At 41.4% G+C, this 27,668-nt stretch overlaps 1 protein-coding gene across 9 annotated transcripts in view; it reads right to left on the bottom strand.

The window, feature by feature from the left end:
- Positions 1-26,922, bottom strand: part of GALNT11 (polypeptide N-acetylgalactosaminyltransferase 11) — a 47,054-nt gene extending 20,132 nt beyond the window's left edge. The window contains exons 1-6 of one of the 9 annotated variants that reach the window (XM_083864047.1): positions 26,862-26,883; positions 16,714-16,780; positions 10,869-11,201; positions 7,050-7,173; positions 5,527-5,693; positions 1,125-1,250 (exon numbers count right to left, since the gene is read on the bottom strand). In XM_083864047.1, the coding sequence (XP_083720173.1) occupies positions 1,125-1,250; positions 5,527-5,693; positions 7,050-7,173; positions 10,869-11,163 (712 nt within the window). In that variant the 5' untranslated portion in view covers positions 11,164-11,201; positions 16,714-16,780; positions 26,862-26,883. Of the gene's footprint in view, positions 1-1,124; positions 1,251-5,526; positions 5,694-7,049; positions 7,174-10,868; positions 11,202-11,572; positions 11,597-12,682; positions 12,705-14,634; positions 14,844-16,713; positions 16,781-19,342; positions 19,654-19,912; positions 20,043-26,861 lie in introns of those variants that run through there. The other 8 variants (XM_083864045.1, XM_083864046.1, XM_083864048.1 and 5 more) reach the window with 8 other exon arrangements.
- Positions 26,923-27,668: the final 746 nt, after the last annotated feature.

Below are 27,668 nucleotides of genomic sequence, written 5' to 3'. Positions count from 1 at the left end.
CTCACTTGGTCTAAAAGGGCACCAGCACCTTTATGACACAATATAAAATGTATGTAATACTAGAATAATGTGGAAGAGATGGGTAACAGCTTTAAAGAAAACAACTTTGGAGTGTGCAAATATACCAAATCACCCCACGGGCAGTATTTGACTGGGCATGGGGATGGAACTCCTGCAGGCCAGAAGAAGAAAAAAAAATACTTAAAATTGCACTAAATGAAATTAATTTTAGCACAGCTTGGAAAGTGCAAGCACAATATACTCTCTGGATTATACAGTGCTAATGAATAAACACAAATTAAGAGACTTATCTGCCACTCAAAATTATTTAAGAAAGTAGCACACACTTTTTGAGATACCAGAGAATTTAACTGAAAGCACATTCTGGTAAGGGCTGTCTATAAAGCACCAAATATCGGTTTTCCCAATTAACACTCACTTCAAGAGAAGAGCTTATACAAAAAGCATTGCTATTCGATTTGAGCATTAAAAACAAAATTAGTGTACTTTAAAAGAGAGCAGATTTCATTTTAGAGCAGAAGTTTGCACATAAAACATGCAAAAAATATTCCGCAACTACCATATCTTGACCACATGGAGGTGCTCCTGAGACAACAGTCTTTCAGGGCAAGAATAGGAAAAAACTCAGTGTCTCACTAATACTGCAGTCATTGCTTGAGATACAGTGCAAGGGAAGGTTTGGGATGATGATACCTTGTGTTCGTAACTTTCAATAAAATGAGTTACTTCTTCAGAGCACTATACTGGTTTTGTTTCACAATTTCACTTACCCACTCTAAAAAAGTATCTAATTTTATTGAAAGCAAATGTCTCCAGGAAAAATAAAAGGAAAGAATCAACAGCTGAGACACTCAAAGCATCTCAAGGTTTAAGAACCACTCATATGTGGACCTAAATTTGCAGTTATCATTTGAGATAGTGCAGGGGAAGAAAGATTTGGGATAAAGCTAAATTGTACAGCTTAGAGAACAGAGCTCCTTCGGGGGCTAACTTAATCACAGGTCAAACATCCAACATTTGAAAACCTGCACTACAATAAGAGAAGTTATCCAATCAACTTATCGTCAAAGTACGCAAAAAAAAAGAGAAAAAAGCAAGTGCACCTGTGGCATGAGAGGCTCCAACCATCCTTCCTCTGATCAAGCCTTCCCTCTTCTCATTTCTTACCAATTTTGTGGTTTTGGGAAGCTGAGTTTTAACATATTCACTCAAGTCTTTTTTCAAGTCAGCTGAAAAAAAGGAAAACACAAGTTCAAAAACAGGACAGAAATTCTGAAAGCTCTGTTTAAAATCTCAAGGCATTTAACTCAAAATTGGCCAAAATCTTGATCGAAACAGCAGAGCTTCAAACCAAGAGTATCATAAGGAGAGGCAGTCATCCCACATCCTACACTTCCCCTCCAATGCCTTTAGTACACTACTCAAGTTAACTAGAACTACTAGACTCAAAAAAAATTGTTGTTCAAAGAAACATATTTCCAAATTCTCCTCATGGTGACTGGCATTTGCAACAGTGCAATAAACAATTCACGCAAGCAAATTATTTAAATTACTACTGGGTTTTTTTCCACACAGGAAAACAAATGCTGACAGGTTTCAGAAGAAGCAGGAAGACACCTTATATTATCTGTGCCTGCTTAACTGACAGAACAACAGATACCAACTACAACTCACTCACAGCTGGTTGCTTTTCTAAAACCCAAAAGGATCAAAGATTCTGCAGGCAAGCCTGTGCTTTTGAAGGAGTGCAGAGTTCACTGGAGTCTATGGGCACTGCTGTAACTTAGCTAACATCAATGGCAATTTTAAGAGTAACAATACTTCTTTCACCCAAGGTCAGTGGTTTCTAACATTAAAGCAGAACTACTGAAGAGAAGATGGAGACAAAGACTGAAGTAATGGAAAAGCAGAAGTTAATAAGCTTATGGAGAAATACAGAGGAATATAAAAAGAGAAAGAAAAACACAAACTCAACTGATACTTCATAGAGAACCTTGATGTAGAGAAGCAGACAGACTTTTATCAGAGGATATGCCAAAATAAACATTATTCTGATGAATGTCAGCTCAAGCATTAAAGTTGCTGTTAATAAGATTAAATGCCAATGGAATATATGTGGAAGTCAGAGCTGCAATCTTGAGGAAGAATAAGAACTTTCAGACAGGAGATTCCCTGATGCAATCCCAAATGTTAAGATCTCAGCTTTTGCACTACAAGAAAACATGGTGGATCAGAAGTGAGAAGGAACACACAGCAAGTATGATGCTAGAGAATACTCCAGGACAAAGTATTCTCTAGGGGAGATACAGACAGAATTCAGTTGGGTCACAGGAATTCTCTCCCCTGATCTGGAATAATGACATCATATGCCAGAGACAGAGGGGATGATGTTTTCAGAGAAAATCTCCTAGAAATTTGATTAAATAATCTCTAAAGTGCACCCAAGTGAGATGCCCAAAGAAGCAGGGCACATTTGCAAACCTAAAATAAAATAGTGTTTGAATCATTCTTCACCTGATTCATTATAGCAAGGGAAGAACAGTGTACACCTGCAGAAACAATGGGCCAGCACAAAGCAGAAAAGCTCAATTATCAAATTCAATTCTTAGAGCAGATGAGGCAAATAAATGAGAAATGTTTTCCATATGCTAACTTGTGAAAAAAAAGTCACATCCACACCAGGAGCGAAACCAGGTCCACAACATCAGCTTGAGCAGCAGAGTGTAAGGGCCAGTAGAGTTCTGACCCAAAATGGCATTCTGCTGGCAACTGGGTCCACAGCACAGATCATTCTCAACAGGCAGGTTTGTCTCAGACACATTTTGGGATTTTTGCTGTTGATGGGTTTTGTGTGTTGCCTTCATGTCTACTGAGAACACTGATTACTTCTGATATAATCAAAAAAATTGCTTCAATCCAGCCTAAGAAATTTTGCTCCAAAGAGATAATTGCTGCCTTTTAGCCAAAATTATTTTAGGCATTACCTTCTTCCATTTCCATGCAACAAAGGCAAAATGGGCCCTAGGATGAGAGTCTGGAGTGTTATTATTTTAAACTACTCTAAAGTATTAAGTTGCAGACAACTGGCTCCTTTTCTGTTCTTCAATCTCTCCTTCTACACAGAAGAATGCCTCCAGTAACAGCCTTCAAAACACCCTCAGGCTTTTCCATAACAGGTTAAGGCTAAATCAGGGAGAAAGAGTTATACCAGAAAAAGAAATCCCGCCTTTCAGGGAATGGAGAAAAAATACAACAGGGGGCTTGGCTGAGCCATGGCAATGCCTGCTTAGCTAGTAAAACTGCTGGTGACTGAGTCTAAGAAGCTTTTTGAGGCACAAGTAGGTGCAAGGGCCCAAGGCTTGCACAACAGCACTGATGTGTAGCACAGCTCCCATATTTTCAGGTGAAGAACTAGAGAGAATTTCATCTAGAACACTACTTCAGAATACAGGCAACGGAAGGAAAATTAATATTTAATTTAAAAACAAAATAAAGAGGCATAACGGTCAAGCAATCTGCCTGAACTCATGACATCCATAGCACAGCTAAAGTTTTTATCCACTTCCTCAGTTCCCAAACCATCCCCAGTCCTCACCTTTCTTCTACTGTAAGAATCCATCCATTAAAATTAAGCAGCAGCAAAAACATAGGATGACTAGCAACAAGAGCAGTAATTCTGTGTAAACAATACCTCCTCCTGCCTTTGGCTTCAGAACAAGTTCATTTGAAGTCAGAAAGACAAAAATAGCTACTTGAATGTTTTGAACTTAATTTGGTTCAAATTCACTAATTGCTTCACTTTAACAACAGACCAGAAGAGTGATGGTATTACTGCCTCAACACAGGCATCAATCAAATGCATCCTCACATTCAAAAGACTGAGTTTTGAAGTAAGGCAAGCTCTGAATACAAAACAAATTGCACAAGACACTTCATAGCACGGCATATGCTCCCAAAACACAAAACAAAACAAGCTTTTAAATACTACAAGTTCTTATCAGCAAGGAACAGTGTTTGATCTTTGTTCTCACTTGTATGTCGACATTTGATCTGACCTCAGAGAAATCAACTTCCAACATAACAAGAGAATGCCATTCTACAGCAGAAGTATCTAATCAGTCTCTTGGAGCAAGTGAGACCTTAAACCAGAAACCAAACAATGAGACCAAGGGAGCTATAATTATACATATTAAATAAAAACACAATCTAAAAATAAATTCTAAAATGCAAAAAGCTGTGGACTTGTACAGAGGCGAGCAGGGAACCTGCAGAGACCTGCTGGCAAGAACTGCTATGCTAACACATTCCTCAACAGGCATTTGACTTTTGAAGGGCCAAAATGAAAGGCTTTTGGTGGGCCATGCTTGAATTGCGTGTCTGTCTCTGCCTTGTCTGTCAATCGAGAGAAAAAGCAGCAATCCTTCAACAGGAGAAAAGCAACCCTGCAGGGTTTACCCCTCCAGGGTCCTCCAAGCCTGCAGGAGCAGAGGCTGCTCCCAGAGCCGGGACAGCCGCTCCCGGCGCGGCCACAAGAGGCTGTTGGAGAGCCGCGCTGAGCCCGCCCAGCCGCGCTGAGCCCCGGCCCGAAATGCTGAGCAAGTACAAAACACGGCACTGTTTCCATCGTGCCACAGCAACCCCTCAGTGACACTGCAGCCGGGAGTGTCTGTGTGCCTCCAGCTCCTTTCAGATGCATTCACAGCGAGTAGTGGCCTCTGTCATCTGCTCTGAGCACCTGAGCAGCCCAAGCAAGGAACTAATAAGAAAACCCAAACTATAAACAACTGCTTCATGACCCCCAGTGATCAGTGAGTGCAAGAGGTGAGGTAAGAACGAAGCACCTCCCCTGTGAAGGCAGAGGAAAGCTGGGGCTGTTCAGCCTGGTGAAGAGAAGGTTGTGTGAAGACCTCATTGCAACCTTCCTGTACCTGAAGGAACCCTACAGGGAAGCTGAAGAGAGGACTCACCAGGAACTGTAGTGACAGGACAAGGAGTAATGAGTACAAATTGAAAGAGGGAAAATTAAGGTTAGATATCAAGAAGAAATTCTTTACTGTGAGGGTTGTGAGACACTGAAATGGGTTGCCCAGGGAAGCTGTGGATGCCCCATCCCTGGAAGCATTCAAGGCCAGGTTGAATAGGGCCTTGAGCAACCTGGTCTAGTGGGAAGTATCCCTGCCAATGTCAGCAGGAGTTGGGACTAGATGATCTTTAAGGTCCCTTCCAGCCCCCTAACATTCTTTGATTCTATGATTATTAGCTTCAAAACCTGATTTTGAATGTTAAAGCCTGTATGATACAAAGCTCATCAGTAAAGTGGCACCAGTGGCAAAGAAGATATTGCCTTGGGCATCTCTGGACACCATACACCTGTACTGGCCAGCACTCTGGTGGATGGGCTGCAGTACAAACCGGTTTTGCATCATGACTTCCACGATTCATTTTGACCAGTCAATAAAGCACAGGAGGGTCCAGAAGTGCAATATTCCTGAAAGAGCCTCTCACCCAGTTCACTGTTGTCATCCACCAGGATGATCTCGTGCAGGAGGTGGGCGGGGGTGCGGTCCAGGACGCTGTGCACGGTGCGGAGCAGGGCTGACAGTGCCTCGTTGAAGAAACAAATCACAACGCTGGCAGAGGGCAGATCAGCAGGGTAGGACTTCTCTCTGCATCTGCAAACAGGAACAGAGCCTTTGTCACTATTTGCAGAGGGGTCTCCATAGAGCTGGGTCACTGCTGAAACTTCGTAAATAACAAGCAAACATTTAATGGGTAAGAGGAACCCCTAACGTGAACATAATGACCCCAGACGTGTAACAGCTATAGGAGGGCTCAGCATAGTAAATTAATTTCCACATGACACAGACTCCTAGTTAACACTGCTGCTTGTTAGAAAACAGAGGGTATCAGGGACTGAGGTGGGAATAAGAACCAGAGATCCTCAAGACAGAACTAAAGATAGTGAGGGCTTGTTTCAGGTGTCAAAACAGTCTAGTACCCTCAGGTAGCTCAGACAGTTCAAATATGACATGAGGCCCACAAAAAAATACCACAGCCTTATTGGCCAGCTGCTGGAGACGGGGTTGGATATCCCAGAAAACCTCCACTGGTGCTAAATACCTATTTACACAACCGATGTTGGGATTCAGAGGACAGATTAAGACACTTAAGTCTAGTCACTGCTGTCAGTGCAGTCTAAATAGTGTTCAGCTCACCCTAAGGCTGTCAAGTGTGTTTTGTCAGCTGAAGAGCTCTGCATGCTTCATTAACTGCACTGACTGGATCTCTGCTAATTATAATAAAAGCAGAGACAACTGACTAACAAGCAGTTATCTAAGCATCTAAATCTGCAAGATGAATCCCACTCAAAGCAAAAGATCATTCTTTCTTCTTATTTTCAAAGCTCGCCCTTACTTTTAATAGGGCCAAGTATCACAGATTAATGCCATATGGAAGTGCCAGGCATTGGGGGGATCCAATAAAAATAAGAAATTATAAATGAAAACCCGGAAGTATAGAAGAAAAGCTTTCATTTACTTAGAATGAGCTCAGTTCTGGGAAAAACAATCAGCAAGTACAATTCATTACATTCACCCACACCAGAGAAACCACTAGAAAAATTGATGCATGTTTATTTATTTTTCAGTGTTGGGAGCTTTTATTGTTGTTACAGAGGTGAGTTGTGTCTCCCCTACATGCACCAGGTAGATTATAGAAAAATATCTATTCTTTAATAGAAAATATTCAGAGCCGTGCACAATCTATCACATACCTTTAGCAGTTGACAAAAAAAAATTACATCTACAGAAAAAATATTCAGTCAAAAAAGACAGGAAAGACCAAAGGATAGAAATCCTAACTTCAAGCACTCCTGTTAAATAGCTGAAAAATCCAGCTTCAGCAACACATGAGGATGGAACAGTGCATGACAGAAATGTTATACCAAAAGTATTAAATACTGTATCAGGTGTAACAAGCCATTGAGCACATGAAACTATACCACGTTCTCTCCAAAAATCAGCACCTACTTTGGATCTCTTGTATCAGGCACCTCCCTGTGATATCCCAGTCGATTGCTGATAAGCATATTGAAAGCATGCTTCTGATAGCCCAAGTCTCTCACTTCCTGATCTTCTTCATTAAAAATCATTCCTGCAAAAGAAACATGCCAAGATCAGCTAACAGGCTCAAAAACATCATTTGAAAGAAATTAAGGATTGAAGTATATGCTTTAACCTCTTCCAAAAACCATTATGCTCTTAAAAATCCCTCCGGTTTTGCAAGATGTGTATTTGTGCAACTATTTCTGCTCCCTCTCACAAACAGGCAGCATTTATGAGTAGCCCTTGCAGCTGTAATAAAATTAAATCCTTCTCCAAAGACTGCTGGCTCCATTGTGTTTATTGCCTCCCTTCACTCATATGGCCTCTAGTTCTCAGCACCACCTAAAACCAACATCAAACAAGCAACAGAGGATAGACTGTGGCACACAATGAATCAGCATCTATCCCTACAGGTGACAGGTCTGTAATGGGATTTTTGAGAGAGGAAATACATTTAGAAATGTAGAAAAAAACCCTCACAATAGCATTTCATGCAGTTCTAAAGTCTGTGGTAACAAAAATAGCTATGCAAGAACTGTAAACTTTTGTTTATCTCACCTGGGACTTTGACAGCAAGTAAAACACCAGCAGAGCTGCTGTTTATTGATTATTTTAGCAGAAGTGGCAACTGTTACTAAGCATGGCAGAAGTAACTGTAGGTAGTAGGAAATGCACTGCTATAAGCCAAGATGAAATTTTCAATGCCATCCTGCCTGCCCTGACTCAGTGCCATGGGCTTCTCTCACTGAGCCACGCACTCACCAGTGTGAACAGAACCAAAACATTGTGGCACTTCACAAAACTCCATGAGGGAGAGACAGCTGGTGTCTGCCACCACCTGTTCCTCTAGGCACTTCTGCAACAATTCAGGTAGCAGAGTGATTATTTTTTATTGTCTCTATTTAGTTGGCTGTACAGAATGAGATGCCTGTCACCTCTTTGGTTATTATCAAGTTACACTGAAATTTCACTGAAATTTCAGTACAAGAAGTGAGCAAAGATCATGTAAGTTCTATTTCCACCCTGCCCATCATTTCCAATTCATTCAAAATCTGCAGAAAATAGTTAACAAGAGGGTTCCTCACTCACATGCTACCATACTTCCAGAAAAATATGTTTCATACAATCACAGACTAATTCAGATTGGAAGGGACACCTGGTCCCTCTAGGGGTCCCTCTGGACACCTAGACCTCCTTCCCAAAAGCAGGTCTAGCTAGATCAGGTTGCTCAGAACCAGTGCAGTTAAGTTTTGAAAGCCTTCAGTACCTCCAAAGATGGAGATTCTACAACTTCTTATCTCCCTATTCAAGCATTTGACCCCCATCACACTGAAAATGTTTTTCCTCTTCCATAACTGAAATGCTCTGGCTCCAATTTCTTATCATAATCCCATGCACTCTGGAAGGAGGCTGCCTCCCTCTTCCCTACAGCCTCTGATTCAGCTGCTGCTGACTGCAATAAAATGTCACCCCTCAGCCTTCTCTCTAAGGCAGAATAAACTCAATCCTCTCAGCCTGTCTCCACACCTCATGTTCTCCAGTTTTTACCAGCTATGCAAAAGCCAGCTGAGCTCAAGCCTGGAGAAAATGAGTTGGGTTAAACATAAAAGAGAAGTAAATTTAGAAGTTTGAATTGGAAAAAAGCTTCAAAACAAGTAATCCATCTGGGCCTTCAGAGCAAAGTCTACCCACATGTACCAGGTGAACTCTGCAGGGAATTCCAAGCATCCACATTCCCACCATTTACATTTACCACCCTGTGGCTTTTAGTCTCCAGTTCAGCAATGACAATGCAGCAGCAATATCTAACAGCTCAAGAATCAATGCCCTGACATTTGTGCAGGAGCAAATGGGAAGTGCTGGGTAGTGATATCTGTGAGATAAACGGGACACACCCACACAGTGCCTTGTGACTGGCTGTGCTGCTCAGGGATGAGCGCTCCCACTGAGGATGAGCTGTGCTGTGGGGGTAGGAATGAGGTCTGTTTACAGTGCCAGTGTCACTCCCCCAGCCCCAGCAGCATTAAGGGGTCAGTCAGTCCTCTAATGAGCCACATCTATTCCCAAAGGAACATCTCCAACTGGTCAGTTCAAACACCCAGCTACATTATTCTGGTATAAACAGTGGCACAATGTACTTTGGTCACCTTAAAATGATTTCTTCATACCAAACATGAGCTTAAAACACATCCCAAATATTTCATTCTACAGTCTATAGCCAACCACTAACTACATTTTTCTGGTCTTATGACTATATCCAAGGAGTGATAATATTTTTTAAGCCTTCCCATGAAAAACAGTATCAAATGCGTGCCAAAGACCTGAAATATTTCAGTTCTAACAGCAGATAGAAGCCCTTGGAAAATAAGGGGCTCACAATCAAAACTTCAGTTTAGGCTTTCTTCAGCAGTGTTATGTGGTTCTCACAATGATCAATGAAAAAAGAAAAGATAGATTGACCTACCAGATGACAGCTTGTATGACCATCATACACCAACTTTTTTTTTATCACTATCCTACCCTAGACAGACTTCAGGAAGCCCTTTCCTAAAACACCTCATCTTAAAAGCTGTGTCCTGACAATTCCTACAGAATTTATCCTGGCACTGCAACTCCCCTTGGCTTTCACCAACCAGACCAGTCACTCGGTTTGAAGATCAAAGGACTTCTCAGTTAAAAAGCTCCATTTCTTTCCTGGCCCAGACTGAATAGTTGGAAAGAAATGACCACCTCTGGACTGGCCTTCACCTCACTTGGCACTCGGGTTTTTTGCAGTGAACTAAAAAAACACTTGTGGTGCCACAGGGCAACGTGAACTGCCATTTTTCTAACATATTCACACAGGTCTAATGACCAAGTCAGAAAGTGAAGTTTGGTGAAGTTCTATAAACTCATGAAGCTCATGATTCACCATTCATCCAGTCATGACAGGGGACTTTCACTGAGATCTGAGCATTCAACCCTGTCTATGAAGGTTTCTGTGCTGTATTTCCCAAAGCAGCAGCAGAAAGTAATACCCCAACATTTCTGACTCCAGACTCAAACCAAGTTTTAAGCCAGTACACAAGGTGCCTGTTTGCACATCTAAACACAGCAGTGAATATGCTGTGAGCACTAGAATACACAAAGTCTTTTAATTTGGAACACAAAACTAAATCACCTCATTGATGAAACATGCTCTAGTGAAAAATACAGACCTTTGCTGGTACAAAGTAAACAGAATTTGGCTCTAACCACTGTCATCTCAATCTTGCATTGTAAATTTGTCCTACATGAATTTCTTGTAGATTAAGTAGTACTCCAAGCATATTTTCCAAATTAACAGGTTGTCTTCATTGTTTATTGACATCAAGCTATTTTTAATTACCACAAATAAGTAGAGTTTCTCTGTAGCTAATTGAAGCTTATGTGTTTGAGCCCAATTAATACAGGAGTAAGATATGAAACAAGTACACATTGAACCTTCTGAAAGATTCAGTTTATCAGGGGCAGACCCTGCTGTAACCCAGTCTTCATCAGCACTTACACAGCATAGATGTAAACATTAGGAGTGTATTTTGGGTTAAGCACTGTAGAATAAATTTCAAGTAATTCCTAATGAAGAGAGCCACGAGTACCACCTGCATTTTAACAAAAAAAAACTTCTTCATTATACAGTTTCCCAAGATTTTTTTTTCCACAGAAAACTCTCTCATTTCTCCTGCTGTTTTACTAAGTTTGTCACCAACACTGAAAACCACTTACCCATTTCAGGAGAGAATTCTATCTCCTCCTTAACTGGATCCTGGATATGATTTCCAAAAGAGCTTCCTATCTTATTCTCTTTCTGTTGCTTTTCAGGTATTTGAACTGGCCCTCGTGTAAAACGGGGGTAGAATTTTTTTGGAAACGGCCTCTGAGGTTCCAGCCCCTTGATGGGCACATTCTTGAAGGATTGGTTCTCTTCACTGAAGTTGAAATAAACAAAGAGCAGAAGTGTCCAGGTCACAGATGTGAAGAGGCACCCATAGCAGAAATAACGAAGTGTGACACTTCCCATTGTACACTCAGCATCCTTGAGGGCCCATTCTCAATTACCTGAAAAAGAGTGAAAATATGCATTTTGAGAGTGCTGCCTGTTACCTCATACATAATGAAATACATTCAATAGGTTACTCCTCCATTAAATGATTTTCAAAACTTAAACTTTAAGCACAGACCTTAAGAAGTAAATCCCTTTTCACTCTCCCATTCAAAAAGTAAACATGACCAGTTTTCACATTTAATGAGGATATCACTGCTTTAAAATATGGAGCAAACAATCACTAAGAGCCCAATGACACACCACAATTAAAGGTAAAAAATATTAATTTTCCTCAGAATAGTTATATAATTATCTCTGTTCCACAACAGTATATTTCTAGTATGCCTGCCTTGAATTAAACATTTAACTATATAATTAAACATACTATACACAGGGAATTGATTCTTCACATAATTGTTTTGGCTGGAAAGGACATCTGGAGGTCACCTTGTCCAACCCCCTTGCTCAAGCAGGGCCACTCTGAGCCCGTTGCCCAAGAGGAGGTCCATGTGCATCCATTTCTGTAGCTCAGATCCTATCCTAAAGCATGGAATGAGAGACCACAGATTCAAAAAAGCTACGTGGTTCAGTTCTCCTTGCCCCAAATTTAAGAACAGCCCTGATAAGTGTCCCAGGAGTTCCAGAAAACATGGGGTGCAATTGAACAACACACAGCACCAAGATAGTCACATTTACAGATAATCTTCTCCACAGAAAGAAGACAGATGGGATAGGAAAAGAAGGAAAAGTTCTAAGGTAAATTACTGTGTTCCTCCAGGCCTCTGCAGGTTCCAGAAAAGCTTTCATATTCCCTGGAGAGATGCCCATCTAGAGCTGGAAGGAAGAAACCCAGACTAGAGTTTTACTTTAGACATCCACAAGACAATTTTCCCAAGCTATACTGAAAATTATTGTCATAAGCAAAACTGTGAAGCAAAGCTGGTGAAAGTATTTTACTTATGGGCCAGGAGAATCGGGTAGACTTTCTGGAGTTCCCCAAATCTAAAAAAAGCTCAACACCCTCCCCCTACCCTGCAAAAGAAACTCAAAAAAACAACCAAAACTAACAAAACAAATCCTCCCAACAACACACAAAAAACCCCCCACACAACTTAGAAACTATACAGATCAGTTCCCCAAACTCAGGGGGAAAAACTGCTGACTCAAAGAATTTGATTTATTTCATCACAATGTAACCACAACAAATCCTTTGTACCGTAACAAAGAGTCAGGAAATAATTTAATCACATTTTAATTAGCAAAACTTTTATTTTAAGAAAACAAATATTGGGGTGGGAGTCAATCATTTATGCTGATGCACTTTTCAAACTACTCAAAAAGTCAGAAACTAACAGAAGTTTTCAGATCAGTGTGGCAAAGAACAAACTAGAACATTTGTGAGTACCAACAAATTATTCCTTCTCAATATGGAAGCTGTTGAATAAAGGTAGGAGCTGTTAATGATCCCAAAGAATATTATAAAGACACCATTTACTTTGGCAATGTAATTCTGAGTCCTTGGTGACTTGCATCCAAAAAGGATGTATGTCAAAATTCAAGCTTACATTTCCCAGACTGCAACAGGTCATCATCTCCTGAGAATAAAATATCCACAGAGTAAAGCAAAAAATCAAAACCCACCCTCCTGGAAGATAATTTACCCATTGTTCTTACTGTGTCAAACTCCCTCACTTCTGTAACGCAACAATCTACGGAGCACTTGAGCCCAAGGAGCTTAAAAAGGTCTTACACAGGGTTTAAATCCCAGGCTGACCCTGTGCATACAGATGAATTGCACTCCCTGTGAAACAGGCTCTCTGTCACACAGAAATCTCACTGCTTAACTGCAAGGCCACAAAATTAGTCAGGCACTGAATGCTCTGGGGCAGAAATGATTGAAGAAAATCTTCATTTTCACTAGCAGAATAGGTTTACCAGTTAGAGAAGTGCAGATGACCAATTCCCAGTGGCATACCCTGTGCTAACACGACCTCATCAAGGTGAACCTTGGCTCAGAAAAAGCATTTGAGGCTGCAGAGGAGCAAGAGCAGATAAACAGTTATATCCTCTCATTATAATAACTCTTCTTGCTTGGCAGTTTGCAGACAATTAATGCTTCCCCATAAAAGAGGATCTGGGTGCTTGCCATGTTCTTTTTGTGTGGCCACCAGAAGGTCATCTGCTGTGAGATTTGTCCAAGCCTGACATACTGCTCCTCAAAAACTGCTAGAGGTGTTTTTCCATTCGCCATGGTAACGCAGATGGACAATCCTAACATGCACTGACACTTTGGGACAGAACTGTCCTAGTGAGATAAAAATTACTCTAACAGAGAAGGAACCTTTTCATTTCAGAGTTGTTTAAGGATACAGCTACACTGCAGCTTGCACAGAAAGAACAAACATAATTTATTCTATCTCTGGTAACAGTCAGAAGACAGGCACACAGAGCAGAATTCCTCACGGATTAAATATTTCCCTAGTTCCTTGCATCTTTTTCATAGCTCAGAGCTACACCTGCTGCTGTGGCACTTCCAGCCACAGTAAGTTTAAAGATTGCTGTGGCTGACATCAGGCACACTCAGATTAAAGGGATGAATTACTAATCACCAGAGTGAGGACATTGCTGTACATCCCTTCCATCTCTGACCAGGCTAAAAGCTCATGCTTGCCTACTGCTACAAAAGTAACAAATGTAAACCAAACCTAAATAAACCAAGTGTTATTTCCACCTGATGCTTGCAAGATCTGTTTCACCTTCTCTTCCTCTCCTTCACTATTCCGGCATTTTGTAAAATGATAAAGATGTTGAAATACTGAATTTAAATCAAATGACAGAACTTCCACAATGCACAGCCTGTGCCTGTTCAGTACCTTGCTATTCAATCAAGACATTTGGTAATTTATTTGGCAGGAAAATACAGACTCACTATGTAGACCATTCTGAAGGTAGAATGGGGAAAAAAATTAACTCTGTGTATGAAAAGCACAGTAAGGCTCATTAGTTTACTTTATTCACCAACACATATGTATTTACACAAACACTTCCTTTGGATTTCAACCACTTCTACCATTTAAGCAGAGTCACAATCTGTGTCAGAGCTGCACACTCCAATTTTAGACAGTTTTAGATTGACTGACTTTTTACAGATGTGCTTTAGGCCAGAGGAGGTTTTATGTCAATCCTGCTTGGGATCTGTCCCGAGGAACCAAGAGAACCGTTCCAGCCCTACACTTCCATGCATACAAAGCACAATCACATAAATGAATCTCTGCCCCCTCCTCAACATACCAACAAACAAGAATCCCTCCACTCATTCCAGTGTGCAACAAAAAATAACCACTTTGATAAGTGCCAGAGGGAGAAGGAGAGGACTGCAGCTGGGCACAAGGACACAGGAGGAAACATTCAGTTCACGGAGCCTGACACTCAACCCTGGATTCTTACCTCAGTCATCTCCCTATCCATGACCTCCTTCCATGTAAACACAGTGAATAAAAGTCTCACTCTGTCCAGACTCCTTTGCTCTCCAGTGTTGTGAAGTCTTCTAGGAAATACATCTTGCCAATTTACCCAACAACTGTCCAGCCTATGGATGGTTGTAATACTCTGACGAGTGTCTTAAACATCCATCCTCTCCTAGTTGGCTTCTCCAAGCAGGATTTTGAAATCTAAGCAAAGCCAAATCCTTCTTTATTTCTTCCTCACTTTTTTTTTTCCTTAAATAGAGAAAACCTGTTCCTGAATACAGAAGATGTGAAGGACATGCCTTTCAAATCCAAAGTATTAGGATCTTTCTCAGCCCTAATAGATGCTGCATGGAAAAAACAGATTATATGTATTTTTAACTCAACAGCCTAAAGCTCTGCTAATGCAAGCACAGCTGGCAGGTTTGAACAGTTACATAGAAACAGCTGAAATAAAAAAAAAAAAACAACCCAGAACTGTATTATTCAAATAACCAATGGTCTCATCATTTTCACCTATGCAATACTGTAGTAATGAGTCCAGTCACCAATAAACTGCTATTTGGACAGTACAGTTAAAACTCTTTTCTATTTATTTATTCAAGTGCAAACAAAAATACTAAATGTCACAAAAGAATAGTTTCACAATACAGTTCCTCACAAATTTTCCTGGAAAGAGACTAGGCTTGAGGGTCTATCTTGCATCTCCCCTTCATTTCTGAAAAGCAGTACAGCTGCCAAAAGAAAAAAAAAAAAAAAACAAAACAATTTTTAACTCCTCAAACAATTTTCCTTTCCAAAAACTCAAGTAGTAAAGAACATCCAGAATAAACAGAAGGCATTTCCTTTCCCTTGGCAAGATGAGAGCTTCCAGAGCAAGTAATAAATGATAACACCTTGAAGAATTTCACAGGCATTCATTCCCCTGCCCTAGAGATGTGTGGAGTTCATGGCTGTTCACTCTGGTGCACTCAGGAATCCAGAGACACTTCAACATAACAAACACAAATCATCCAAGGTGGCAGGATCTCCTGCATCAGGAAATTACAATCCAGTTTGGAGGCAAGAAAGGAAAAAACATATCATAGAAGCTGTCTCCATCAACTCAGAAGAGACCAAGACTGGAAGGAACAGTATTCTGAGAATTTCTAACCAAATATTCAGCCTTTCAGTGTCTCTCTTGTTGCTCTATTTTGACTGTCATATATTTATTGCATGACAGTTTTCCTTGGGCAAAGCCTTGGAACTGAGTTTGGAGACCCACATACCAGAAATGCCAGTAGTAAAATACTTCTCTCTAATTTCCACAAATTCCAGCACAGAATTCTCAGTTCCTTGCACAAGTAGTAAATAATTGATTTTTTAAAGAGAACTACAAAGGTTAACTATTAGTAACTCAGTTAAAGTCTCTTAAATGCAATCAATCACAAAGCTGAAAAACTCTCCAGGAGCCCACCTGCCAGACCTGAGCTGCAGTATTCCCTGTGCAATAGGCTTTTCATGTCACAGCAGCTTCTTTTAGCAGCCTTACACCACCACCCTGACATTCATTTCATACATCAAGCCCAGGAACATTTACATTCATTTAATAACTGGCCCAACAAGGACACAACTGTGTTCCCCCCCAAAGCCCAGGAGGGTTTGTTGTTAGTAACCTGTGCAGCTCTCAGTAACACTGGCCCAATGTGTTGGACTTGGATATTTTTAAAGGAAGCAAAAATGTCAACCACGATCCACAATATTTTGGCTTAAAGAGTAATATTTGCTATAGTCTCTATGACCTGCCACTGCTTAAGCACTGACATCTGCTTGGATTAACCTCAACAGTTTAGTAAACACACGTATGAGTAGGTATTTCATAACTGTGCCAGAACTCATGTTTGTCAGAGGTCAAACAGAGGATCAGACTAACCTCAAGATTTTTGAAACAGGAGTAAAAATTATTTGAGAAAGCCTTAAAGTCTGCTTGTAGTTTTTTCCAAGAACAGCTTTTCTTTAAAAAAACACCAGGAAAAGTCCAATACACAACTCATACTACCCAGGTCCCCTGCAAGACTACCTGTGTATTTTGGAACTATACTGAGGCAAGGAACAGATGTGTATAATCTTCATTTTTAAAGAGCATTCTAAAAAAAAAAAAAAAAAAAAAATTTCATTAAACTAGTTTCTCTTTCTACAGAGTATTAGGATAATTTGCTGCATGACCTTCTATAGATGCTCCTAATTTTTACTTTACTTTCTTATTTTTTGGGGGGGAGCAGAACACAAGAATATAAAAACACTGCTCACAAATGCAACTTTGTTCTTTTAATAGCCTTAACTCTTCCTACCTTTCTTGCACCCCAAGATGTTGCAGCTACCCATGAACAGACTTTCCAATTTGCTGGTTGAATCACTATCAAACAACAGCATTAACAGTGTAATGAAGTTTAGGAAGAAGTTGTGTATTACTGCAATAACACACACTCATCACACAATCAGAGATGCCACTCACACACTTCTGCATTTGCACAAGAATTCTTTTTTTCCAGGCAAGCTTTCCATTAGAATCTCTCTCTTCAGGGAAAGTCACAGTTAACAGACCAGCAAGATGAAAAAGGGACTCCTCAGGCAGCTTTTGCTTCAGATCCAACACACATCACCAGGAGCAACATCCACTGAACATACACCCAGAGCAAAAGTAAGACACTTCCAAATAAAAGTGTTTCATGTGCTCCAGAATCTAAGCACGGAGCCAATTTAACTCCTTAAAAAAGACTCCTACAGGACTGTTGTATCACTAAATTTATCAAACCTACTGGTTTGTTTTTAATTAAAAATCACCATTAATTTTTGACCTTACAGAGGGCTGGGTGATTGCACATCATGAATTAAGTGGCTTTTTTTTGACAGAACACAGGCAGGTAACTACTCATGTTAAGATAGGTTTCCTACAGGAACCTAAATCATGACAGTCAGCAAGGACAGATGCCAAGTGCTGCACCTGGACAGACAAACTCTGTGGCTGAGAACAGCTCAGCAGACAAGGAGCAGCCAAGGTCTGGCTAAGGCAGAGCACAGCCCTGCAGCAAGGAGAGCTGAGGGATGGACCCACAGGAGCACAGGCAGCTGAGCCAGGGCTGCAATTCCACAGCTCCCTGTGACCCCAAAGGCAGAGGACAGAACCCAGGGAGGGATTTTCCAGTATAAGAAAGACATCAGGAAACTGCAGTGAGGTCAGTGAAAGGCCACCAAGATGGTCACAGGCTGGAATTCTTGCCCTGTGAGAACTGAGGATGCTGGGCTCCTTCAGCCTGCAGAAGAGACAGCTTTGGGATGAGAGCTAAAATAGCAGCCTGTTGCTACCGACAGAGATGTTACCAAGAAAACAGACCCAGGCTATTTAGTGAGGTGCAAGGTAGGAGAAAGAACTAAAAAAGACTAATGTTAAATCATGTTAATGTTCAGTCACACCAACACTCATTCACAGAAATATCCTGTGGACCACAGGCTGTCCTCTTGCATAAGACCACTGTTCCCATTCATTTTAATGAGATGACACATTAAGATCTATTTTTAATTAGCCTCTGCAAGTCCCTTCTAAATTCAACTTTCCAAGCTTTGAGAGCCAACAGTTTAGTCATTTCAGCACAGATATACAAATCCATGTCATACCACCTAAAATAAATCCTCCTGGAATGAATACAAAATCTTGAGCAACATTTTACAGATAATCTTAAAATACATAAATATTCAGTATATTTTAAAGATAAAGAAAGGCACATAGATTAGTTGCATGAATTGTTGAAGACCTATGAAACTACACTCTGAGTATCTGAAGACTGAAAAGCTTTAAGTTTTTTTAGGACACTTAAATTCATCATTCACTTTAAAAATTCATCTTGTGAAGTCTTTACGTTCTCAGCCCTCACTTTTTTTTCCAGTGTCAAATGACTCACTCACATACTGATTTGTATTTCAGTTTTGGGGCTTTAACCAGAGATGTCTAAATATTGCACAGAATAATTTTCAAATCTGTGAACTATACATTGAAATGTCCCCTCTAGGAATATGAATTTGCTTATCAAGCTTTTTGGAATTTCTCAACTCCAGTAAAAAAGGTTTACTTAGCAGGCTGCCATTCCAGAGTGTATGCAAACTTTGGCATTTTTATAATAAAAATGTGAAATTCCTCCTTTATCCACTTGCATTTCAAAAAAAAGCACCCTTAAAGAAATGTTCAAGTATCTTCTGCAGTAACATCTTCCACTTCTTTGTCGACAATAAAACATATTGGGTCTTTCCCAATTGATAAAGGATTCCTTTCTCCCCACATTTTACTCCACTTCATGAAGTGAGAGCATTCCATGAGGGCTCTAATTTAAGGACACAATTTTAATGGAAAAAAACAGTTACAAGGTTTGGAAAAAAAAGCTTTTGTAAGTCAGGATCTCATGTTAACAAACAACTAAAAAGAACACCAGGTTTAGTTACAACCAGTGGTACAACATTGCATCTAGAAAAGTAACATAATAGTCCAGCCTGATTAGAGAAAACAAGGACTCTTGGATTAGAAATACAAGCTTACCAAAATCCTAATTCTCAACAAATAAGTGCTATTATAGTTTCATGCTGCAGCAGTGTCCTCATTCCCCTCCAAAAAAAGCTTCTTATTTCCCAAAGCACAGTTATAAGAAAGAAATTCTTACCTATCCCCCTGACAAACGCTCCGTTGCTGCTGGGCTGGATGTCCCTTTAAGCCATCTGGCACAGGAATACATGTCATGCCATTCCGGGAGTCCTAAAAATACCTTCGGCCCTTTTTGTTGCTAATAAATACTTTCTTCTAATTCAAACAGCAAGATTTTCTTTTCATCAGTAAAAGCAGCTCTGAAAGCCAGAATGCCTCCAAAGAAAGCTGCAATGCATTTTGTAATAGAACCCCTTCCTTCTTCACAGAGCTTAGAGAACAGAAAGGTTAAACACCCCACAAGTTGTTCTTCATTGCGTCTCTCTGACATGAAAGATCCACGCATCTAAATATTAGTTTAACAAGCCTTCAGCACTATATACAAATGCAGAATGTAAAAGAGCTTGCAAGGTCAACTACACACAAATAAGCTGCTTAATACCTTTTCTAAATGTTTAAAACCTGCTTAGCTGTTCCTCACATCTTACATCCGCAAAGCTCACCGAAATAACAACAAAAATGCAGATTCATGCAAAATAATTAGATTAGTGACACTTCTACAGGAACAGCTGAACTGTAGAACGCTCACCTTTTTCCAGAAGAGTCGGCACTAAAGCAGAGCAAGGTTACACAGGGAGAGTACATTGACTGCAGCAGCAGCAGCGTGTCTTCATTCCCAGTGAACAATGAACCGCCGAGCCAGAAACTTAACACTTTGTTGCTTGTGAGTCCTGACTGGGACTGGGGTAACAGCACGGGACTCTCTAGGAAAACAGGCCAGCTTGGATGGGTCTGGGGACACCAGCGCTGCATATATTTATTTGACTGCCCCAAAATCATCAGTATATTTTTCTGTCTGTAATTATTTTTCACATCTCTTTTATGATGTTTTTTCAGCTGATGCAGGATCCATACATCAATCCATGGATTTGGCAATATACACATGGTCATTTTCCTGCCACTCACATTATCAATGAGTAGCATTCTTCATCATGACTAGACCACAGTAATGGTAGAGAAAAAATGATCATTAAGTTGTATAAAAATTCCCTTACTCCCCATTTTCCAAATCACTAGGAACTTCATAAGATTCCCACATTTTGACAGAAATTTTCTAGGTACTTCTGGTACTTCGAGGTTTCCTGTTCATCTCCAGAATTTTCATCAAAAGTCCATTGGGCTTTTTTCCCCCCAGTCTTTTACAAGGAAAGTCAAAACACATTTTCTAATTCTTAAAAAATGACAAAATAAAAATAAATTCAGGCCTCATTTCTGCAACCCTCCTGATAAAAAAAAAGCTGCATCAAATCTGTCAGCAAAACAGACCTCACTGAAGGACTTTCGAGTAAAAGGAGGGGTTGACCAGTCTGTTTTAAACCTGTCACCACTAACCATGGAAACTGCACTTGGCACAGGTTCTGCAGTAGCTCCCAGAAGACATCCACCTGTGCAGAACTCCGTGCTGATATCAACAGCTGGATACAAAAAATACACAAAAGACATATGCCAACTCACCCTGGAAACTTCCAAAGACACTATCTGAACTTGTATAAAATGCAAAAGCATTACAATTATGTTACTATTTGTACCAGAGAGTTGGAAAGCGCCTTAATGAGAATTTTACATTGCACCTTATCCTGCAGCATCAGATTACAGAATTTCTAGACCTCAATGCCTGCTCCTCACAAATCATCCCAGTCTACTTCATCTCTCTTTCTGCAGGGTTTTCCTTCTCGATAGGCAGAAATTAACATAAAAATACTTTGTTCAGGTTCAAACATCTTTATGGAGCCTAAGTAACTGATCGAAGCATAAGGATTTATTTGTTAAAAAAAAAACCCAAACACAAACAAATAAAAATATAAACAATAGATGAAACATAGCCCCAGAATTAATTGTGAGGTTAAAACAAGTTACAGTTTAAATCCCTAGATCACCTCTAATAGGAAAATATTTAACTCATGCTAAACTGCTCAGAGTTCTTAACCGTGTTACATTTTCCATGCTGTTAAGGATGGCACTATCTTAGTGATTTCCTCAATATACCACACCCTGTGTTTTTCCATGTGAACAGTCATTGTTTAAAAAAAAGTAGAAGTGAAAAAATACTAAAAGTATGAGCTGAACTTAATGTCCATCTGCATTTCTTATGTCCAGAAACAAATTTCATTTGGAGTTTTTCTCTCCAAGCTTTAGTACAGAGTCCACATTATCCATGCCATTTGGAACTTCCATTTTTTCCCCAGTAAGAAATTCTGAGATGAACTACGATCCTGCAATCTTCTTGCTTTGGGATTCATTTTCTCATCAGAAGTTTAAAGTATTTTCTGCACACAGGTTTCTATCTACATCTTTTATCTTCTCACAAATGTCTCTAGACATTGATAAGAGAGAGGAATCCTAAGGATAAACCTACTTTGTGTTCTCTCTTCAACTCATTGACTGCACCAGAACAGGTGCCAGACTGAGCCAAGGGACTCTTTGGTGGAAATATTTGCTCTGCTGTAGATTTTGATGAGATTCTCAGCAACTCAATGTCTCAGCTCTCTCCTCTTGCATTAAGACAAACATCTTAATTGTTGGATTAAAAGAAATCACTAGCAGAAACAGATTGCCTGTAAGGAGAGCAAACTTCTACAAGTTATGCCAAAAATTAATTTTCTTAGTCTTTCATTCCTTCTCTGTGATCTTACAGACTCAATCTTTCCTTCTCACAAGAAATCCCTTTGAGGAAAGAGTTGTGGACCACTCCTTTTCCATCCCCACTTGGTCACTTTTCTTCTACTTATCTATTGCCAACGTTTCTAATGCGAAAGCACACTCGGGATTTTGATGTTGAAATCATGGATGTTGCAACAAAATTAATCAGATCAAAAATACATTTTCCCACTTCAGTGGGAGCCATGCCTCCCAACACTTTGCTTGCACAGAAGGTTAATGTGCAATCCAGAACTTGGCCATCTCTTGGTTCATGGGTGATGAGTCTCGATATCTGTTGACACCAAAGATAAGAGATTCATGCTAACTGACAAAAGTAAGGTATTCCAGGAAATGGAAAACTAAAGGAAACATTTCTAGAAAACATATTCAATAACAAATATGGGAAGCATCAATGAAGACAGTGGCATCCTTTGTTCTTGATGTTATGCTTAAAGAATTGGCAAAATAGTCAAAATGCCTTACAAAGATTGATTCATAAGAGGTTTGGAATCAAAACATGATAGTTTGTGCTCCCTGGAAAAATATCTGTGTTTTAATTAAGGCCACCTCCAAGGTTTAAAGCATCCAATTTAATCCTTGTCTGCACAAGAAAATCTGTGTCATTTAGCCAAGCAACGTTTGGACGGTTTTACACAAACTAAAAAGACCTCCATGAACATGCTTTTAACATTCATTAGGTATTTGCTTAAATCAGTCTGGCACACAGCAACCCTTCACTGAGGTACCTTCCTTTCAGCATGCCTCTGCAAGTTTATTGGCTTAGCCTGTCAATTTAAAATCTGACTTCTTAAATGGTGCAGTGTCTCCATAGCTGAAGTCTTGGGAATGACAAAAAGTTATTGCAGGTAGGCAGTTACCCTCCAAACAGCCATTCATGCACATATTCCTTCCCTCTTGAGCAGCAAGAAGAGTTACTTTTGTCCTGCTCCATGGCAAGAGAGGCTGGAGTACAAATGTGAACAGTCTCTGTAGCAGAGCTGGTAAGGTAGAACTTGTCAGTCACAGCCAAGTTCAGTCCCAGAAATGCAGAACTTGCAATGCCAAAACTGCCATGAGACAGAAAACCACAAGAGCTCATCTGCTCCCAACTGAATTTCAAACCACAAAGACATCAAAGACCTGTGAGCATTATGGGGGAGCAGCTCTGGACTCCTCCCTGGCCTGCACAACTTCTTGCTCACCCTGTAAAGCACAGAGCAGGCAGCACCAAATCCTGAGGTCCCTGCATCAGGGGTCTCTAATCCCTGTCAGCAGTGGAAATGCTGATTCATCCTAATGCTGTGTTCCAGTTTCAAACATGCAAAGGATCAGGCTGCCAAGCCAGACTGCACAAGAAAGGCTGAGATACAAAACATTCAACACATGTTTACAGGCACTTCATTCCTTACTCTACATTTCAGTAACACCATCAGTTATTTAATCTACAGATTTAGCACATTTTCACATCTCAGGGAATAAGTTCAGAAGTTCCTACAACGAAGTATCAGAAATTTAGTACACTTGAAGTCAGTTTTTGAATGAAAGAGTACAGTCAGCTTCCTAATTTTCCGCCTTTTTTGTTGCAGTGTATTTCTAGTTTTTACAGAGTTTTCAAACAGAACATTTACACTAATTCTTACACAATGCTGACTCACATGAGAAACACGCTAGAACGTGGCTGAAGGATGCGGTGCATACTATTGACTCTTATACAAAGAGAGCTGAACAAATGCTTTTACCCATGCTACAAAACCCTGCCTGAACAGCCAAGACCTTACCACTGACACTCCTCTATACATTAACACAGTAGCTGCAACAGCAAATGCTTTCATCTCCATAAACCACTATGTTTTGAAAAGAAACCTTAGATAAGAAGACAGTTTATCTGCCTCCCACACTCTAACAGGAATTGAAACAGATTTCACCTCTGTAATACTTTTTGAGAAAGAAAAAGCAAATTCATTTCTGCACTTAAAGTACAAGAACATACTCTCACTCTGCAACAGCAAGCAAAATGAATGGTACCAAAGGAAATAGCTTGATTCTGGGGATACCTGTAGCTGCAGTATCATCTACCAGGCAGGTGGAACTCTTTAGGAAGTTGACAAACAACAGTCACAGAAAGGAATTATTGTAATTTTTGAAGTTTTACTTCTTCCCTTCAGTGGAAGTCTCCCTTTACTTCTCTGCTTCAAATTATCAACACACAGCTGCCACACTGCCAAACTCAGCCTGCTGGCTGCTCAGACTGCATCAGTTCTACAGGACTTTCAAGGAATGTAACCAAAGAACCATCCTGCCTCTGTTCTTCTCACCCCCCAGTACCCTGTTCTTTCTCACTGGAAGATCTGAAATCCCTACTTTTACTACTCAGACACTTCTAACCTCATCCATGTGATCCTACACCACAGGCATGCCCTATACCTACCATTAAAAACTTGGGGTTTCCACCACTTCTTGTGAGAAAGCCTATTTTTTGTAGATAAATTTTAAAAATACCAATAATTTATCTTATTCCCCTTGCCCTGCTGTTTCCAGGCTTTCTGCCACCTAAAGTGCTTCAATCACACCTACTGTTATTTTACATCACTATGAAAATGATCAGACTCACCCATTCTCATAAACTAAGGTCACATAGAAGCTTTCCAGGAACTCTGTTCAGTGTTACTCCTGTGCATAATGCAGAATTGATTTGCATCCTCTGAGAATGTGATTAGACAGCAGAAGCCAGGCCACAGGCCCTGAAATCTGCAGTCACACTCTCTTCCAGCAGAACAAATGCCACTTCTCCTGCTGGCATTCTCATCTGAGGCTGGGAGACGAAGGCTCATTAGAGCTGCACTGTTATTTCTTTCCTTCCCTGCTGCAGAAGAGCTTCTAAAACTCTGCAGGAGGTTATCTTACCCAGAGATGAGGAAAAGCTTATGCAGAAGGCATGCAGTTCTTCAGAGACACTTCTACCAGGGGAGGCCAATTGCTTGTTAATCAAAAGCCTCTTATCTGGAACCACCTGGTCATTTAAGCTGTTTCAAAATGAGGCCCAGGAATCCCAGCTGGACTATTTCACATATTTAGAGGTTCCCTCTGGGGTAGCGTGGCAGAAACATACTGGCAAGAAGAGGTTGGTACCATCCTTTCCTGGGCACAGCCTGCACTTGAATCAGCTTAAGCTAATCAGAGATACTCAGGAATAGTTTCCTATTAAGATGACATCCATATGAAAGGAAAAAAAAAAAAAAAAAAAAAAAAAAAAAAGAAGCAGATACTAGCTCATGAAGCATGCAAGAATACTTGATATAACTTACAGACTACCAGACTACTCTTTCTAAGGAGATCAGGGGTTTGATCTTATGTTGAAATATATTTGCCAAGGAAAAACAAAGCTAAGTGCTAACAACTCTTCCCACTTGCACAATTCCTGCTGCTGAGAGATTTCACCCTTCCTTTGAACAGCAAGCAATGCCTCGAATACTCTGGACCAAATGGAGAAAACCCTGATTGTTTACAAAACAGCAACAAAGCCAGGTCATGAGATTTTATTTTTTCCTTTGGAAGAGTAGGGGCTGCACTTCAATTATATAATGAAGTCCTGTAGGGTCTACTGCAACTGATACTAAAAACAACTCAGGATAGAGCTTGGCAGAGATGCTGTAATAGAGAGCATCAGTGTTACTGATCAATTACTTTCAACAGTAGTTTTAAGGCTAACACCTGTGAAAAAGTGAACAAAGGTGAAACAGCTGTCTGGAAAGGTGGATTTTAAACACAGTGTTTGTTTCCAAGTACCACATTACAGCAGGGAATTCTGACCCGCTAAGCTCCCCCCCCCCCCCGCCCCCCCCACTGTCAGCAGCACAGGGCTTTCGGTGGCTTATTCGGATCCATCTGTTTTCTTGCAAGCAAGGGAAAAGAGAACCTTTATTCTGCCTTGCAAGTAACTTTGAGACAGTCCGTTTGCATGTTCTGCTACAGCTTTCCTTATAAGCTTTAACACACACACACACACAAAAAGAAAAATACCACATGGCAATAATGAGCTGACTAGAAGAGCTGGAGACCAGCCACGAAGAATAATACATATTTGCTAAAAGGAAGAGAGAAGCCTCAGTGTTGCATATAAATATACACTGAAGAACAAGGGGGAAGCAGAGGACGGGGGGAGGTGAGAGGGGGGAAGAGGGGAAAAAACGGTTTTAAAATAAATTTCCCAGTCATAAAGAAAAGAAAGCTTTAATACTTCACGGGGTCACACAGCGCTCCAAAAAGCAACCCCTGATCTCGCCCTACAAACGAATCAATGAAGGGAGAAGCGCCAGCAACACCGACACGGACCGATCCTCACATTTCGGGTCAGATTTGCAGAGTTTCTGTCTACCTGTAGGCGGGCTGCTGCTGCTCCTTCACATGCCTTTAAAGACTGTAAGAAGCAGTAATTACGTTGTCTCCCATCCCGGGCAGCACAGCCCGCTGCAGCTCCTGGGTCTCCCCCCGGGGTGAGGTTAAACAGGGAGCCCCCAGCGAGGGGCCGGGGCAGGCGGGAACCGGCCGGGGCAGCCCCGCCGTCACCTCAGCCAAGACCCGACCCGGGGCTCAGGAACCGCTGCCTCAGGGCGGGCGGGAAAACAGAACCACACCATCAATTAGGCTGGAAAAGACCTCTGAGATCATCGTGCCCAACCTACGACCGAGCACCACCGTGCACAGAGAGCCCGATACCGCCGCTGACCCCGACCCGCCCTCCAGGGCTGCCCCTCAGCCCGGCGCCGCTTCCCCTGCCGGGGCCGCCTCCCCTCACGCCGCCACCCACGGCCCGTGTCCCGCACAAGCCCCGCACTCACCGCGGCGGCGGCATCGCCCCTTCGCCCGCCCCGCGCCCGCTGTGGCGGCGCTGGCGCCATGTGACCGCTGCCTCCTCCTCCTTCCCCTCCCCATTCCCCTCCTCTTCCTCCTCCTCCGCCGCCGCCATGACGGGCGGGGCTGGGGCGGCGGGGGAACATGGCGAGCCCTGAGGGGCCGAGCCGAGGGGCTGTGGCGCCGTGTCCCGCAGCCCTTTTGCCGAGCTGTGAGGGGAGTCAGGAGTGCGCATCCCTTTTGCTGCGAGGGGAGTCAGGAGTGCGGGGCTGTGGGTGGGCGGCTTTCTCTGCCCTCCCCTCAGATATGCAGCGCATGTCTTTGCTCGTCCCACCGGGTTTACTCGGTGTGTGGCAGCTCTCTGTGGCGATTAAAGCCTTTTTCCAGTTCCTCGAGGTATTTGTTAAAGGGCTTTTCGGCCTTAAACGGCCCCACAGAAGTACAGGGTCGCAGAATTGTTTGGGTTCAGCCCTGCCAAGGTGGGTTCACATGGAGAAGGTGACACAGGAATGTGTCCGGGTGGATTTGGATCCAGAGAGGGGAGACTCCATGACCTCCCTGGGCAGCTGTTCAGTGCTCAATGTAAAGAAGGTCTTACTCATCTGTAAAACTCTTACTCAACTTCTTGTGTTGTCTTTCATGGCCATTGTCCATTGTCCTGTTGCTGGGCACCAGCAAAAAGAGTCCAGCGCTGTCTTGGCACCCACCTCTGAGATACTTATATGTATTAATGAGATCCCTGCTCAGTCCTGAGACTGAACAGGACCAGTTCCTGCAATCTCCCCTTGTAAAAG

This window comes from Zosterops lateralis, assembly GCF_965231275.1.
Source record: "Zosterops lateralis genome assembly, chromosome: 1".
Lineage (NCBI taxonomy): Eukaryota > Metazoa > Chordata > Aves > Passeriformes > Zosteropidae > Zosterops > Zosterops lateralis.
This window is presented reverse-complemented; position numbering and strand designations above follow the sequence as displayed.